The sequence below is a fragment of the Panthera pardus genome, unplaced genomic scaffold, assembly GCF_024362965.1.
Source record: "Panthera pardus isolate Hobbes unplaced genomic scaffold, ASM2436296v1 HiC_scaffold_10, whole genome shotgun sequence".
In the NCBI taxonomy this organism is placed as follows: Eukaryota; Metazoa; Chordata; class Mammalia; order Carnivora; family Felidae; genus Panthera; species Panthera pardus.
In genome coordinates this window covers 99,441,662-99,456,605 of record NW_026526655.1, presented here as the reverse complement: position 1 = coordinate 99,456,605, position 14,944 = coordinate 99,441,662, and the positions used below count along the sequence as shown (strand labels likewise).

The 14,944-nt window shown below is 37.9% G+C and overlaps 1 protein-coding gene, 1 long non-coding RNA gene and 1 other non-coding gene across 4 annotated transcripts in view; 1 reads left to right on the top strand and 2 right to left on the bottom strand.

The window, feature by feature from the left end:
• The first annotated feature begins 597 nt into the window (after positions 1 to 597).
• LOC109278747 (uncharacterized) overlaps positions 598 to 14,944 on the top strand; it is a 63,280-nt gene continuing 48,933 nt past the window's right edge. Inside the window, exon 1 of the long non-coding RNA XR_002085817.2 lies at positions 598 to 724. This is a non-coding gene — a long non-coding RNA (uncharacterized LOC109278747). The remainder of the gene's footprint in view (positions 725 to 14,944) is intronic.
• DPP10 (dipeptidyl peptidase like 10) overlaps positions 7,740 to 14,944 on the bottom strand; it is a 634,998-nt gene continuing 627,793 nt past the window's right edge. For both annotated transcript variants that reach the window (XM_019469320.2, XM_019469321.2), the window contains exons 25-26: positions 10,994 to 11,067; positions 7,740 to 9,277 (exon numbers count right to left, since the gene is read on the bottom strand). In XM_019469320.2, coding sequence (XP_019324865.1) covers positions 9,143 to 9,277; positions 10,994 to 11,067 — 209 coding nt within the window. In that variant the 3' untranslated portion in view covers positions 7,740 to 9,142. The remainder of the gene's footprint in view (positions 9,278 to 10,993; positions 11,068 to 14,944) is intronic.
• On the bottom strand, positions 10,257 to 10,359 carry LOC128772674 (U6 spliceosomal RNA). The gene has a single exon (XR_008416820.1). It is a non-coding gene; the product is annotated as a U6 spliceosomal RNA (small nuclear RNA).

The window sequence follows — 14,944 nt, the reverse complement described above, 5'->3', positions numbered from 1 at the left end:
AATCCCCCTTTGTCTTCAGAACCAGGAGTTTGGGTGCTCATGTCTCCTGTGTAGGATCTAGGGATTGGGGTGCCTGATGTAAAGCACACAGCCCTTGCTTTCCAGGGAAAAGTCTTGTATTTTGGAGTTGCCTTCTGATTGTGGATTGCTACACCTGAAGTGTTTTGTCTGTTTGTTAGAGGGTCTCTCTGGTGAGACCCTACCTCTTCTACCTGCTTTGGATGCTGCCCTTTTTATCCTTTGTTGTGGAGGCTTTGTTTGGACCAGTTGTCAAGTCTTTTCCCGAGAAAATTACTGCATATGTAGTTGTAAATTTGCTTTGTCCGTGGGAAGAGGTGAGTGCCAGATCTTCCTACACCACCGTCTTCAGCCCTGTTCTCCCAGAAATCACGGGGTCTTTGCTGGAAAGGATTGGGATTACGTCTCTTGGGGTGGGGTCTATTGTGCTCCGTGTAAGGGGGAAATCAAAGGAGTACATGAAATGTCTCCTATTCAGAATTGTGGACTGTGCCAGTGATAGCTAGCACTCCCTAAATTCTACATTTGCCTCCCTGAATTTTCTAATCTCTTTGATATTAGGTTGGACCCTGAGAGCTATCCTGAAAAACGGACTACAGGCAGGTGTGATGGATATCACTCCTGAGAGATGGCAATTGAAAGCTGCTATTGGGTGTCTCCTTCAACCTTGAGGTTACAGCTTGGAGACAGGTGTTTCCAATAACAGGTGAGAGTAAAACCATATATATGACACCTGCCCATTTTTTACCTCATGTGAGTGAGAAAGCTTTAGTTCTTTAATGTTTTTTCTTTGATTGCACTAACCTGTGAGTCTTACTTGAGTAATCCATAGGCTTTCAGTAACTCAACTTTATTAAGCTTACAGTTTCCTTATATAATAATTAGGATAGTAATTGTACTTAATTTCCGCAGCTGCTTTAAAGGTGAAATAAATCTGTTAATGAGCTTATCCTGGTGTTACCGAAACTTAAGTTCAGCTGCCTATTGCTAGAAAAGCCATTACTCATGAGGGAGTCTTGATTGGAAAGGAATATGAGCTTTATTCAGGAGGCCAAGGCGGGCCACCTGGGGAAATGGGGGACTCTTCTCCAAAGGTCAACTTCAAGGTTTCTGTCTGGCCCAGGGATTTTTAAAGGGATTTAGGGCAGTTAATCAGTAAGGTCATAATATTTCTTGATTACGTGCAGACTCGATGGTGCCAGCTACAGATGTTAGTGCTCGGAGGTTGTGCAAGGGGGTCAGGTCCCTTAGTGCCCTGGGGGTTGTTCAAGGGGGTCTGGTCCCTTAGTGCCCAGGCATTGTGTAAAGGGTCTGGTTTTTGTTTTGTGATGTGCACAAGTTCTCTGTTCGTTCTAGGAAAGAATGCATAATGTATAGATATACATAGGTGAATCACATGGGCTGAGGTTGGGCTAAGGTTATTTGCTAAAGTGTAAAGACAAGTGGGTTGCCCAGAGGAGCCAAGGTGGCTTCCCTGGGTCCTGGCCCAGACTAAGCAATGAGTTAATGTTAGCTGTTATTACCTTTTATTTCCTGAGCAAATTATAAACAGACTAGGGTATAGTATAAATCACACACATTAAAAAGTATACATGAATGAGGCATTATGCTCAATGACGTAGAGTAATGAGAGGGAATTTAGGTTTTGAGAAGAATTCAAAATAACTGGGAGATAGAATTTGACGAAGTAAATGAGGATAAACTAAATTAAATTTCAAAATATTGTACAGAGTCCAGATGAAGTTAAAACATATAGATTTCATATACCAAACTTTTTAACTTCTTTTACTAATACCTATCAATTTGGGAACAAATGGAAAGCAGGCAAATTATATGATTTTCTGGCCTTGAGGAAGGCTGGTAAAATACAATGTGTATGACTTGTATTGCGTCTAAGCTAGAGAAAGACTGAACTGAGATCCTAAGGCAGATAGTGAGCTGGGGGCAGCAGTTTGTTTTATTTATCATTTTTAATCCTGTGGAAATACTTATGTTTTTATAGGCTATGTATTCTTCAGTTAAAACAAATCTAACACACCACAAAATAAGAAAATTAAACTTAACCCAAAATTTTGTAATCACGGTCCCTCTTTCAGGGGTTATTTGAATTGAGAAAGAATTGTTAGGAAATGGCAGGACTTCACTCCAAATTTCTCTAAATTGATGTGGGATAGGTAGCTGCGTACAGACCCACTGCTAGCCAGTGCGACAGTGGACTGTGGAGTCCTTTTGACTTGGGAAAAACAAGTAAATTCATCATGAGATAGTTATTCAAAGGGAACAGGTCCAAGGGACTAGCATGTGCCATAAGGGAGCATTATAAATGACTCAGTGAAAATCAAACCAAGATTGAATATGCTGATACTTTTTAGTAAATGATGACTCCTTTAGCTATAACATTTGAATAAAAATAGCCATTTATACATTTGACATGTTAATTAAATTAAGTGTTCAAAAAGTGGGGGTGGGGATCCTAATGCTATATCAAATAGCACAGTACCTGCCGCATAGTAGGCACAAAACGTCTTTTCCTTATTACATGATTTGAAGTCAACCTTGAAGTTGAAATTTTCCATTTATCCTGGGCAAGAGAATTTACAACTTGTTCTCCCCAGAGGCTCAGAATCCAATTACATCATACAGATCATTAAAAGTCACACATGGTGTCCTAAAGGGATAGAGAGTTGGAGTGTAATGACAATTACTCCCATTAAAAGAGCTTGTGAATGGGGAGGCTGTGTTACCTGTGTTTCTTTTGCTTTTCCCATTGGAATATGCCTTATGTAATCCATCAATCAGGAGAATTAATGGTGTGACTAGCAATTCAGACCATACGGAGATAATCAAGGCATCATAAATCCTGTTAGAGCAAATAAAGCCTGCAAAATGGGACTGCTAGCACAGCAATCAAATTTCAAAACTGCCTGCCTGCACTAGAAACCATGTTGATAATGAAGAGCAAAGGTGAAAAGAGAAAATGTCAGCTAGGGAAGGAGCATACCAACTCTTCAGAAGAGAGGGTGGGGCAGATTTGGGGGGATTTCTGGGAGGAAAGGTGAGATCCCTACAAACGAAGGGTGTGTGTAAACCCCAGGTCCTCACTGTTCAATGTCTTGATCTCTCTGTAGTGAAAATATCAGCAAGTAGGCTCTTACCACCTTGGGTAGGATCTACCTATTTCTTCTGTGTCCTACACTGAGCACCTGCCTTACAGCCATTGTCCTTGTTCTTACATTCTTATTTGCACCCCACTAAGGGGAAGGCAATTTCAGATATGTAACTTCCTAGCCTGCCACACCTGAATACCTACGTACAATAGGGGCATGCAGCCAAAGCCTGGACAGAAGGTTTTGAAAGGAATTCTGTTGGAGACTTCTGGAGAAAGTCATCTTTCCTGATAAAAACCATAGTCACTCTTTATCTATCTAGCCTGGGATACTGTTGTGAAAGGACACACCAGTTGGGGCAGTTGTGGTTATGTAGAAGCTAATGAAGGAGCCAGATAACAAAGGGAAGCTAGAGAAGTGGCAAAGTGGGAAGAGCCTGGGATTTGATTTCCACACTGATCTGTTCAACTGTCCCCCAGAAGCACCCAATTTTAGCTCTGTTGTGATGTGAGTATATAAAGGTTCTTGTTCTTTAAGCCAGTGTCTCTCAAACTTTTACTCAGCATATAAATCACTTGAGATTTGTTACCACCAAATCTTTCTGATTTGGAGGGCCAGGATGGTGCCTGAGAGTCTGCATTTCTAAGGAACTCTCAGCTAGTACCCAAACTGCCCACATATTGGGTCACGGGTATTTAAGCCACTTTTAAGTTTGCATCGTTACTTGAAATCAGATGCATACTAAGTGGCGACCCTGAATAGTGAGGGACTTGAAAGTTTAACCCAACCTGAAGATATGCAGGATGGACCTTAAGAATTCACCAGCTAAAAAATTCATAGATAGGGTTATCACATGTGAAAGCTTTGAGGTCACCATGGTCTGTGTTCCAATCCTGGTTTATTAACAGTTTAATAACTGTGTGACCCTGTGGAAAATTGTTTAACTTCTCTGAATGTTGATTTCCTCTAAGAACAGCACTTGTCTCACATGGTTGGTTTGGGCATTCATTGAGATGATGTGACAGAGCGCCTAGATGTTGAACATACATGAATTCCTCTTCTATTGACTCTTTTGGACTTCTGTATTATTAAGCTTCACTTATGCCAAAGATTGCTTAGTTAAAATGGTGCCAAGTCTGATAGAGGACATTGCGAGAATCAGCCCAGAGACTTTTCTCTTAACCAAGCTGCTGTATCACAAGCCTACAACGCTTGTATCAGACTATCTTAAACTTAATTGGAAGTCTAAAAGAAAAATAATCAAAATTGTACTTTGATAGGACTTTTTTTTAATCTGTCTGCCTTGTCTTTGATGAGAAAGGAAATTTTTTAATTTACAGACTCTTCCTCCCAAAATTGCTGGAAATTTGCCCAATGGAATGACTGTTGCTAGCAGATCTGATCAGTGGTAAAAACAAAAACATTTCTTCTAGTGATAGACAAATGGGAGGTAATGCAGTTTTCCTAAGTCATATTATAAAGAGGATTGCGGATGTCAGGTATGACTCTAAATGTTGCAGTGTGCTTTCTGGGTTTTAATATTTGAAGATTAGGTAGGGTTTTCATGTTTACAAGCCTGGGTGCTTTGATCAACATAATGTTTTTAATGCCTCTTGGAATGATTTTGGAATGTTCTTGGCATAATGTCCAAGCAAGGGATTTTACTAATGACATCTTAGATATATGGTCATTGTCTTCTGGGCAAGGGTTTCCATGGATGTGAATAATTCTTGCATATTTCCAATCAAAAACAAAATATGCTTTAATATCACATACATCCTCTTGACGTCAGTGAATCCACGTAGCTTCAAATATGGCTAGAGTGGTGCATTAGCCTATCATTACCTTTCAGTATTATTGTATCAAATCATTCTTTAAAATATCTGAAACTATATGTTTAAATACTCAGAATCCTTTCTGAGATGAAACCCCTCCTACTTGAAGAGTACTATAGAGCAGAAAGCCTTCTCAAATGGCTGGAACTAGGTTTTCAGCTATTCACTCATTAGTTATATTAGTGTGGGCACCTTACATACTCCTCTGAGAGTCCCATTTCCTTATCTGTAAAATGGGAATCATTTTACATACTTGAGGGCACACTGAGAAGTTTAATTTGATAATGAATGTAGAACACTTAGTTGATACTTGGTATTAGTAAGCATCCAGGAAATTTTAGGTAGAAACAGCTTGTTCCAGGGGTGCCTGGGTGGCTCAGTCATTTGAGCATCTAACTTCAGCTCCAGTCATGATCTCACAGTTTATGAGGTTGGGTCCCATGTCAGGCTTGCTGCTGTCAGTGCAGAGTTGGCTATAGATCCTGTCTCCCTCTCTCTCTGTCCCTGCCCCACTTTCTCTCTCTCCCCCAAAAATGAACATTAAAAAAACAGCTATTCAAACCTGAAAAGGAACCACCTCTTTATTCTCATTTTATTTGCTCATCCTGTAGTATTCACATTGCTATACTCTTGTGGGCCAAAAGGTTTCCCCCCAGAGTACAGCCTGATGCATGTGTATTTTATTTTGAGAACTGATTCTAGGAGATACAAGTGAGGGACTGAGATGAGATGAATAGGGGAAATGGGAAATAGAAAGGTATGCAGCTGAGTCCCGTGGGGCCTTGTAAGGACCATGCAGACTATCTGAGGAAAGAAAATGGGGAACATGTAGTCAACCGCTCCTGTCTTCCATTAACCGGGTTTGAGTATGGGTATGAACATCCTGATGTATATTTGTAGTGCGTAAGTGAATGAGAATGTTGGTTCCTGTAGAGAGCTGATATTATGGCAGAGAATCCCCAGACAGAAAGGGAAAGAGAACGCAGCGGAGGGAAAGTTTTATTTATGCACTGCTGGGTGCTGTACGATGTGAAGGTGGTGAGAGCATTTGAGGAGAGACGAGGAGGTATTTCATACGTGATTCTTTATACAGGCCAGGCGCTCTCCATGATCTTTGAAATTTGAGAGCAATTCAATCCCAGATTCTTCTGTTTCAAAGCCCACCACTTGAGGACAATGGCTTAAATAATCCCCCGTATGGTAAAGACCCATGTTCACATCACCTCTTTCTAGTTGATCTACAACTGGAATGTGCATGACACTCAAAGGTGATTCCTATGCTAAGTATCCAATCAGAAAAGACACCCTCTCAGGGTGAACTAAGACCCACGTTTTGAAGAGTATCTTCCTTTAGTTCCCAGGGAAAGTCAAACAGATCTCATGGTCTCCTTAGTGTCTAGGTGTTGAATCAGAGACCTCCATGGAGGCAATTAACATAAAAAGTAACAGAAACAACACTTTTTTCTTTTAAAAATAGTTTTGAGGGGTGCCTGGGTTGCTCAGTCGGTTAGGTGTCTGACTTGGGCTCGGGTCACGATCTCACGGCTCATGAATTCGAGCCCCGCGTCGGGCTCTGTGCTGACCGCTCCGGGCCTGGAGCCTGCTTCCGATTCTGTGTCTCCCTCTCTCTCTCTGCCCCTCCCCCGCTCATGCTCTGTCTCTATCTCTCTCAAAAATAAATAAACATTAAAAAAATTTAAAAATGTAGTTTTGAAAGGTTATGTGTGTATCTATGTGGATGATTTGATACTGCTTACCTGTTTTATTATAGAATTTTTAGTTTGTCTTGAGGTTTTTACCTTTAAGGGGCAAATCACACTTAAAAAGCCTGCTGCCGGAGTTCTAGGAAGCAGATAGAATGCACAAATACACGTGAAATAGTTGGATTGTAACCAAGGGCAAATGTATCAAGGAGAACGTTCAGTCACATGATTCTTCTAATAACTGGTGTCTATGTCGGTGAGCACTCCCTTTTCTAAAGCAGCCCAGTGATTAAAACTCAAAGAATCACGGGAGATGAAAAATGTCCACCTTCCTATTAAGCAGTATGTTTTCACTGGAGGTCCATTTAGCTTTTAAGGTGAAAGTGGGTTCCAGACAAATGTCTTTCACATTAGAAACTGTATTAAATTAATTGAAAAATAGATAAACATTGATAATAGTAATAAAACAGGAGAAATGATGAACAGTAAAAGGTAAATACTTTTAAAATGTTGCTCAAATAGACATTCAATAAAACCACATCTTTCAGACAACATAATTATTTGCATCATAAAAAACTCTAGTGGTTGAAATTTAAAATATTGATTAAAAAGCTTCAGCTGGACTTCAAATCAGCCTAAAAAGAAATTTCCATCTTAATAAAATAGGCAAAACTTTCCTTTTAAACATTAAAACTTATTTTTTTTAAAAAATGTGTTTACTATTCTTGAAAAAGACCTGAAATGGGTCTCTCAGAAAAGTGAGCCTTTCCCATTTTAAACTGAATTCAGCGGAGCAGTGAAGACACAATACCATAGCATCCAGAAGAAAAGTCGAATATCTAAAAAACAATCTCTACGTTTCCAAATACCCAGATTTTGGAGTTGATCCTTTAAACAAACAGGAGGGTTACTGAGCAGTTCTGTGACATCTTTAAGTTTCCTCCTGGTGTTCTAATGTCATGATATCCAGCCTGTCCTGAGGAATTTGAGAGAAACCACAAAAACATAGCACGCTGCCTAGAATTATCTGAACTTCTAAGCTTGATTACAGACTTTCAGACATCTGAGAAGATCCCTTAAGTCACCAAAGTGATTTTAGTCACCAAATTTAATATTCTCATGACTTAAATTTGACTTCAGACAGTCAAGTTTATTTTACACTCTCAGTTACTTACTACTGCAAGTCAATACAGCACAGGAATTAATGCATTTGTGCCTTCAACTCAAATAGCAAACACTGCTGTTTGTGAACTTTTTGGCCAATGAATAAAAAATATTTCATTTCTAATTCTCACCAGAAGGATTTAAATTAAACAGTAACAGATGAAGTGGGCAGGCACAGAATACTAATAGGAACTGGCGAATGAAATAATCCAGCTCTTTGCTTTTACAATGAAAATGAGAATTGATTCTGCATTGAGAGAGAGAAGTAAAAGGACCAAGTGTTTTAAAAAAAGCCTTCTCCACCAAAAGAGCAAAATAGCACTCAGTGGCATTGCATTGTTAACAAAATTTCTTTATCAGAAACTATAATTTAATATTTAAGTATCTAATTTACATGTGACAAGGTATCATATTCAAAAAATTAAATTGCAACTAGAAAACTAGTAACCACTAAAAACGATACCAAACACAACCCAAACATTTATAGGAAAGCAACAGCTAGAGTCTGAATTGGAAAAAATGTTTCATCATATTTGGCTCATTAAACAAAGCATCCATTACAGCCTGTAAAAGAGCATCTCTTCTAATTCATCAGAAGTTTATCCTTTGTAGCATGAATAACATGTAAAGATAGATTTATTGACTGTATATGCACACGTGTGTCTATATATTGTGAGACATACACTCGTGTGTTGTTTTAAAGATACTGTATCTACTGATAACTGGCTGAACTTTGGAAGGTGCTGAAATCCGTATTTCTATATGACCCTTGACCCATTTAATAATGTCTTTTTATAAACAGAAATTACATAAAATACTCTGTTTTTTATTAACTGAATATTTTCGTAAGCATAATAATAGACAATGAAGGAATTGCACTTGTAAAGATACAGTAAGGTGTTAGATTGCAGCTCAGCCATCAAAGATCAGGGGTGTGGTACTGATAAGTAAGTGTGCATCCTATGCAAAGATGATGGTGGCCACTGAAATTAAAATGAGAGCAACTAGTTACAGAACAAAGAGGGGGATAACAGAAGAAAACATGCACTACTCCTACTTTAATGCAAAACTAATTTCTCCCAGGAAACCAACCCTTAGACCTTCCTTACACAAAGAAACAGGTTCTGCACCCTTAGCAACACAGTAGACTTGGACATCTGGTTTCAAATTCTAGTTCATTGTCTCTGAGTGTGCTGTTCCAGTGTCACCTCCTTAAGCTGCCCTTGGAATTCTGGAGCATGTACAATATTACAGTCTCTTGGTTAGGTTCCATTGAGCCTCAATATCCCCTTCAGTTCTATATAAATAGGGTCCGTTATTCATCTTCTTCTGGTTCCTGTGGTAACACGGGTATTTCTTCCTTTAAACAATCACTGAAGAATCTGAGGATTGTGCTGTAGAGATGATACTTGCTCTTCTCAGATATGTTATGACCTTCATCTGGGTAGATCTAAGATATTGAGGGAGGAAGAGATTTAAAGTTACCAAATAGATACTGTCCCTCAGAGTTCATTCCTTTAGCCCAATGGCAAGGGAACTTTGGAAAGTAATATCTGACCAAAATCTAACCTAATTTAACTCTTGAGTTCTTTGTGCCCAACTTTTCTTTTTGTAATTATGATCCCATGGTAATAATTGAGATAAAATACAATTTTCTATGTATTTAAATCAAAATTCATTGGTCAAAAAAAGTAGAGCTCTCTGTGTTCGTGTTGGCTAAGAACACTAACATTCCCCTCAGCTTGACTAAATTTTAAAGTTTCTTCCCAACTATAGGGCCCTGACCTTTCTTTTCTTAAGAGCATTCGCTCTAGAAAACTCGCAATTTTGTAAATTCTCTGTCCCTTTGTGTGTAAATCTTCTTCAGTAGTGCCACTTTTACAATTTAGGAAATGTCCTTCTCAAGGACCTAAAAGCCATTTCTCCTAAATGTAAATATTGAAGGGGATAAACCCTCCTCCAAGTTGTAAAACTACCTTTTGTCATAAACAAAGTTTACTTTTCCTTTTGGTAAGGTGAATTACCACACACAGATGACCTATGATTCCCTCCACCTGAGTTATTAAATACTCTCCAGCCCTCTATTTCAAAAGATTTAATTTCTCTCCCCTTTTGCAATAGTCTTAAATAAAGTCTTCCTTGTCTGTTTAATCTTGTCCGGTACAAATTTTATCTTGACAATGACCCCTCCAATATAAAAGACATTAGTAATTTTTCTAAAATTACAAATATAAATATTTGTCAATTCCTGGGTGTACAGTTTTTATTTTTTTTTTTATTTCTTAAACTTTTTATTACTTTTACTATTAACATGACATCACTTATTTTTTACTTTTTTAATATTTTCAAGTTTTTATTTTAATTCCAGTTGACTTACAGTATTATGTTGGTTTCAGATGCACAGCACAGTAATTCACCAGTTTCATACAAAAAATATAGAACGCTTCATGAATTTGCATGCCACCTTTGTGCAGGGGCCCTACCAATCTTCTCTGTATTGTTCCAGTTTCAGTATATGTGCTGCTGAAGCAAGTATCTAAGTATAACTTTTTTTAGATGGTGCCTCACTGCTGTGACGAAAGCCTCCTACTCCTTCGTATTGTGGCATGACCTACCATCTATCTCTATATCTCCATGGGTCATCATCCTAACCCTGGTACGTGCGTTGTAGAAATGTTGAACTACTTTTGGTTCTTTAAAATGCTGAAAAATGAAAATCACTTCTTTTCCCCCTTCTGTGACTCCTCCCTCAGATGGAAAGTTCCTTAAAGGTGTAAGATCTGTCGTATTGATCCATCTAGCCTAGTGATCGCTATAAAGTAAGTCTTGGATACCATTTACTATATGTGGTTGCGCACGTAATAAAGGATGATAAAGGGACTAGAAGGGAAATAGAAATTAAGCCTTTAAGACAATTCGTTATTCATGATAGAGATAAAAGTCTGAGAGGAAAAAGATGCTTTTGGAAGTTTATTCAATTTAGTTATCAAGCATGAGCTGATCTGCCTTCTCAGCATGGTAACGGGAAAACAGCCCACAATCTTTGATACGTAAAAATCACAGTTAAAAATAATAGCATGGGAGACAGAGTAGTACAGAAGCTGTGTTCTGTATCCCATAACTAAAAACCAAGGTAGGAAAACAGTCTTGTGAAAAAGTGGCTTACCTGCATAGTATAATTCACTCCAGCTTTTATTAGATGTTTGATTAATTCTGCTGAATGCTGGAAATGGACTTTTGCTGTAAGAAATTAAATTATATTATTCAATGCAAATACATTTGTTAGGATCAGAATGTTTTAAATCATTTTTTAAAAAGATTATGTTACCTCACATACATTGCACATCAACTCAAAAGCCAATAAGATACGATGCTGATAAAACTTTGAGGTTTATGAAAAAAAAAAAACTAAACATTACAAAAAAATAGATTGACACAGGAGCTACTACTGAGGCTGTACTTATTGTAAAGGATGGTATTTAAATTTACTTTATCATCTGTTTATTTCTAATTGTTCAAATATGTTATATCATTACAACTATTTAACACACTGAATATCTATCTGTATGGTAATATAGCAAACCATCTTTCCGTTCCTCTCTGAGGATTACTGGGGCCCAGTCTCTGTCAGATACTGACATTTTGTTTTATTTTAAATTGGAAAAAATTATTCCATGTTAAGAAATTAGACTCTACATCTCATTATTGAAGGACTCAGTATTTAATGGGGATCATACAGGTTTCTCCTGTTTCCTTCTGTCTTCCCTCTCTGCCTGAACCTGAGGTCCAAAACTCTGAAATACACGGCACAGTAGCTTGGGGCTGTGTAAATTGCCCTAACTAGCTCTGAAGACAGATGGATCACTCAAACCTCTTTGTACAGCACTTTGCTCAGATGCTGCCTGGCTATTTATTCCTATACTTTGTGCATCTTTAAATTTCTTTAAATAACTTTTAAGCTAACCTTTAGGTGTCTTTATCAAACTAGGTTGGACTTAAATAGTTTAATCTTCTTCATTGCTCTAATTCTATGATGCTGCTTAATCCTACTACATAGTAGACAATAAAAGATTCCAAAAGATCACTTAAATCTTTTTAAAATCTACCCAAGATCTTTTTCAACTTCTTCCTTTTGTACTTAGAGTATTACCATATTACTTCTTTTTTTTTTAATATTACATTTATTGTCAAATTGGTTTCCATACAACACCCAGTGCTCATCCCAACAGGTGACCTCCTCAATACCCATGACCCACCCTCCCTTCCCCCATCAACCCTCAGTTTTTAAGAGTCTCTTATGGTTTGGCTCCCTCCCTAACTTTTTTTTTCCTTCCCCTCCCCCATGGTCTTCTGTTAAGACCATGTTACTACTTTTTTTTTTAAATTTTTTTTAATGTTTATTTACTTTTGAAGGAGAGAGAGACAAAGTGTGAGTGGGGGAGGGGCAGAGAGAGAAGGAGACACATAATCCCAAGCAGGCTCCAGGCTCCAAGCTGTCAGCACAGAGCCTGATGAGGGGCTCGAACTCATGAACGGCGAGATCATGACCCGAGCCAAAGTCGGTCGCTCAACCGACTGAGCCACCCAGGCGCCCCATCATGTTACTTCTAAGTAAGTTTGAAAATCACCCTGTAAATGTAACAGTTATGAGAAATGCTGATTGGGGGGGGGGGGGGACACAATGATTAAGGTAAAACGATCCCTAACAGAGCTCAGTTGTTTATTATCGAAAAAAAAGTTTGAAAAGGACTGTCATTTCACTGTATGGATTCAGCTGAGAAGATAAATGTACAAATATATCTTATAGTTAGATTTTATTTGTTTAGTTTCTGGTGTGAATCCTGTTGGAATTTATCACTAGCCCCCATCCTAAAACAGGAGTATTAAGGGTCTGATTGTCTTTGTGAACTAATTTGTTGATAGTTTTTGGGGGTAATATTAATAATAGTACTATTACAATACCATTGAGCACCTATAATCCACCAGGCCCTTATGAGGTGTATGTATGTGGTGGGTGTATAAGAGTGTGTGTGTGTGTGTGTGTGTGTGTGTGTGTGTGTGTGTGCGCGTGTGCGCGCACGCGCGCGCCATGCACGCACAGGTGCGCGCATTCACGCACAGGTGCTTTTCCTCTGAAGTGGCCAGTGCTGAACCTCTGCTAGCATGTTATCAGTGGGGTGAAAACCCAGATCCATGACTGAGTCAGACAGGAAGAACATGATTTTAATAGCTGCAACACATTGACAGAGACATTTGGATAGCACTAATACATTCTAGGGTAATGACCAGATGTAAAATAATTTAACACCCAAGAGAACTTATTCTCACAACTGACGCTTCAGAGCACAATGAAAAGGAGCCTTCATGACAGATTCAAACCCCCTTTCTATGAATTAGTAGTTGTGTGATATTTGGCAGGTTAGATACATTCCATAATATTTACTTCCCCAATCAGTTAAGAGTAATAATACCTGTTATGCAACGTTTTTGTGAAAAAAGGATAGTGTAATCTTAAGAGCTTTTGGTATATTTTCTGACATATACTCAACACTTGATTTCTATTTTTTGTTGCCACTATTAATATACATGTAAGATCTTAATACCTTAGAACAAGATTCTAATGTCTCAAAATGTTTATCCTCTTTTTCCTATATTTAACCCAACACAGGTATGAGGTCATCTAAGTATTTTTTAAAATTTTATAATTTTTGGAGATTTTCAGAAAAGTTGAAAAGACCATACAGAGAGTCCATGTATGTCCCTTACCCAAATCCCCCTATTGTTAACATCTCACATTATTATGGCCCATTTGTTACAATTAAGAAACATTTAGATATCATGACTCCTTAACCTCTTCTGATCAATGAGAAATCGTCAGACTTGTTTTTGATGACCTTGACAATTCTGAGGAGTACAGGTCAAATGTTTGGCAGAATATACCTCATTTGGGTTTGTCTAATGTTTTTCTCGTGGGTAGACTGAGGTAATGGGTTTTTGGGACAAGACCATAGAGAATGCCTTTCTCATGAACTGATGTCAAAGGTGCATACCATCAACGTTACTTGATCACCTGGCTGAGATGTTAACCTTGATCACCTGGCTGAGATGTTATTTATTGAGTTTCTCTATTGTAAAGTCACTCTTTTCCCTCTTTTCCCCCCTTTTCCGTACAGTACTCTTTAGAAGCAAATCACTAAGTACAACCCATTCTTAAGGGGTAAGGGAGGAGAGTTAAAGCTTTGCTTCCTTGAGGGAGTGTACCTACATAAATTATTTGGAATTATACCTAAGGGTGATTTGTTTCTTCTTGTCCATTTACCTGTTTATTCAAATATACACATACTGTGTAAATTTACGTAGTGAATAATACATTATACGTGGTGTGTGTATTTGAAGTATACACTATATATACACACTATATACACATACGTTATATGCTGTAGACTGTGTATTTATATATATATACATATACATGTGTATATATATAAACACGTGTGTGTGTATATATATATGCATACACACACACACATACATACATCAGTATTGATCTACACTCTAATCATGTCCTGACATACTTTAAGTTAAGGTAAACAGCTTATATAGCCTTTGCTATGAGACCTTTTTAGGGATATTGTCTGTAAATTAGGGTAAAACTACAGAGTCGGGGCAGGGTAGGCCAACAAAATCAAGTTCAGGTGTTAGGAAATACTGATTCAAGGCTTTGACTCTGCTCATGAGCCACACAGCCTTTGTTAAATCAGTTTCCTCCTTGAAATTGATTTTTCTCATCTGTGAATGGAGCTATAAATACTCAGCATTCTGTTGTAAAGTATCACATAAAATAATAAATATATATATAAATTCTTTGAACCCTAAACACTTCAAAGAGAATATAAAATTATATTTATTACTAGTAATATCAATCACATCCATATCCAGTGTTTAAAGTGATGAAAAAAGGAGAAGTGATATAAAAGGGCTCTTTAGAAAGTTTTTTGTGTTAACTTTAAATGAGTGATCTCATCAGAATTTTATCTCAGTGCTGGCATCTTTTTGCTATCCTGTTGTTTTCTCGGCTAGTTTCCATTTGAAGTGTGCTGAGTAACGCCACAGTGGC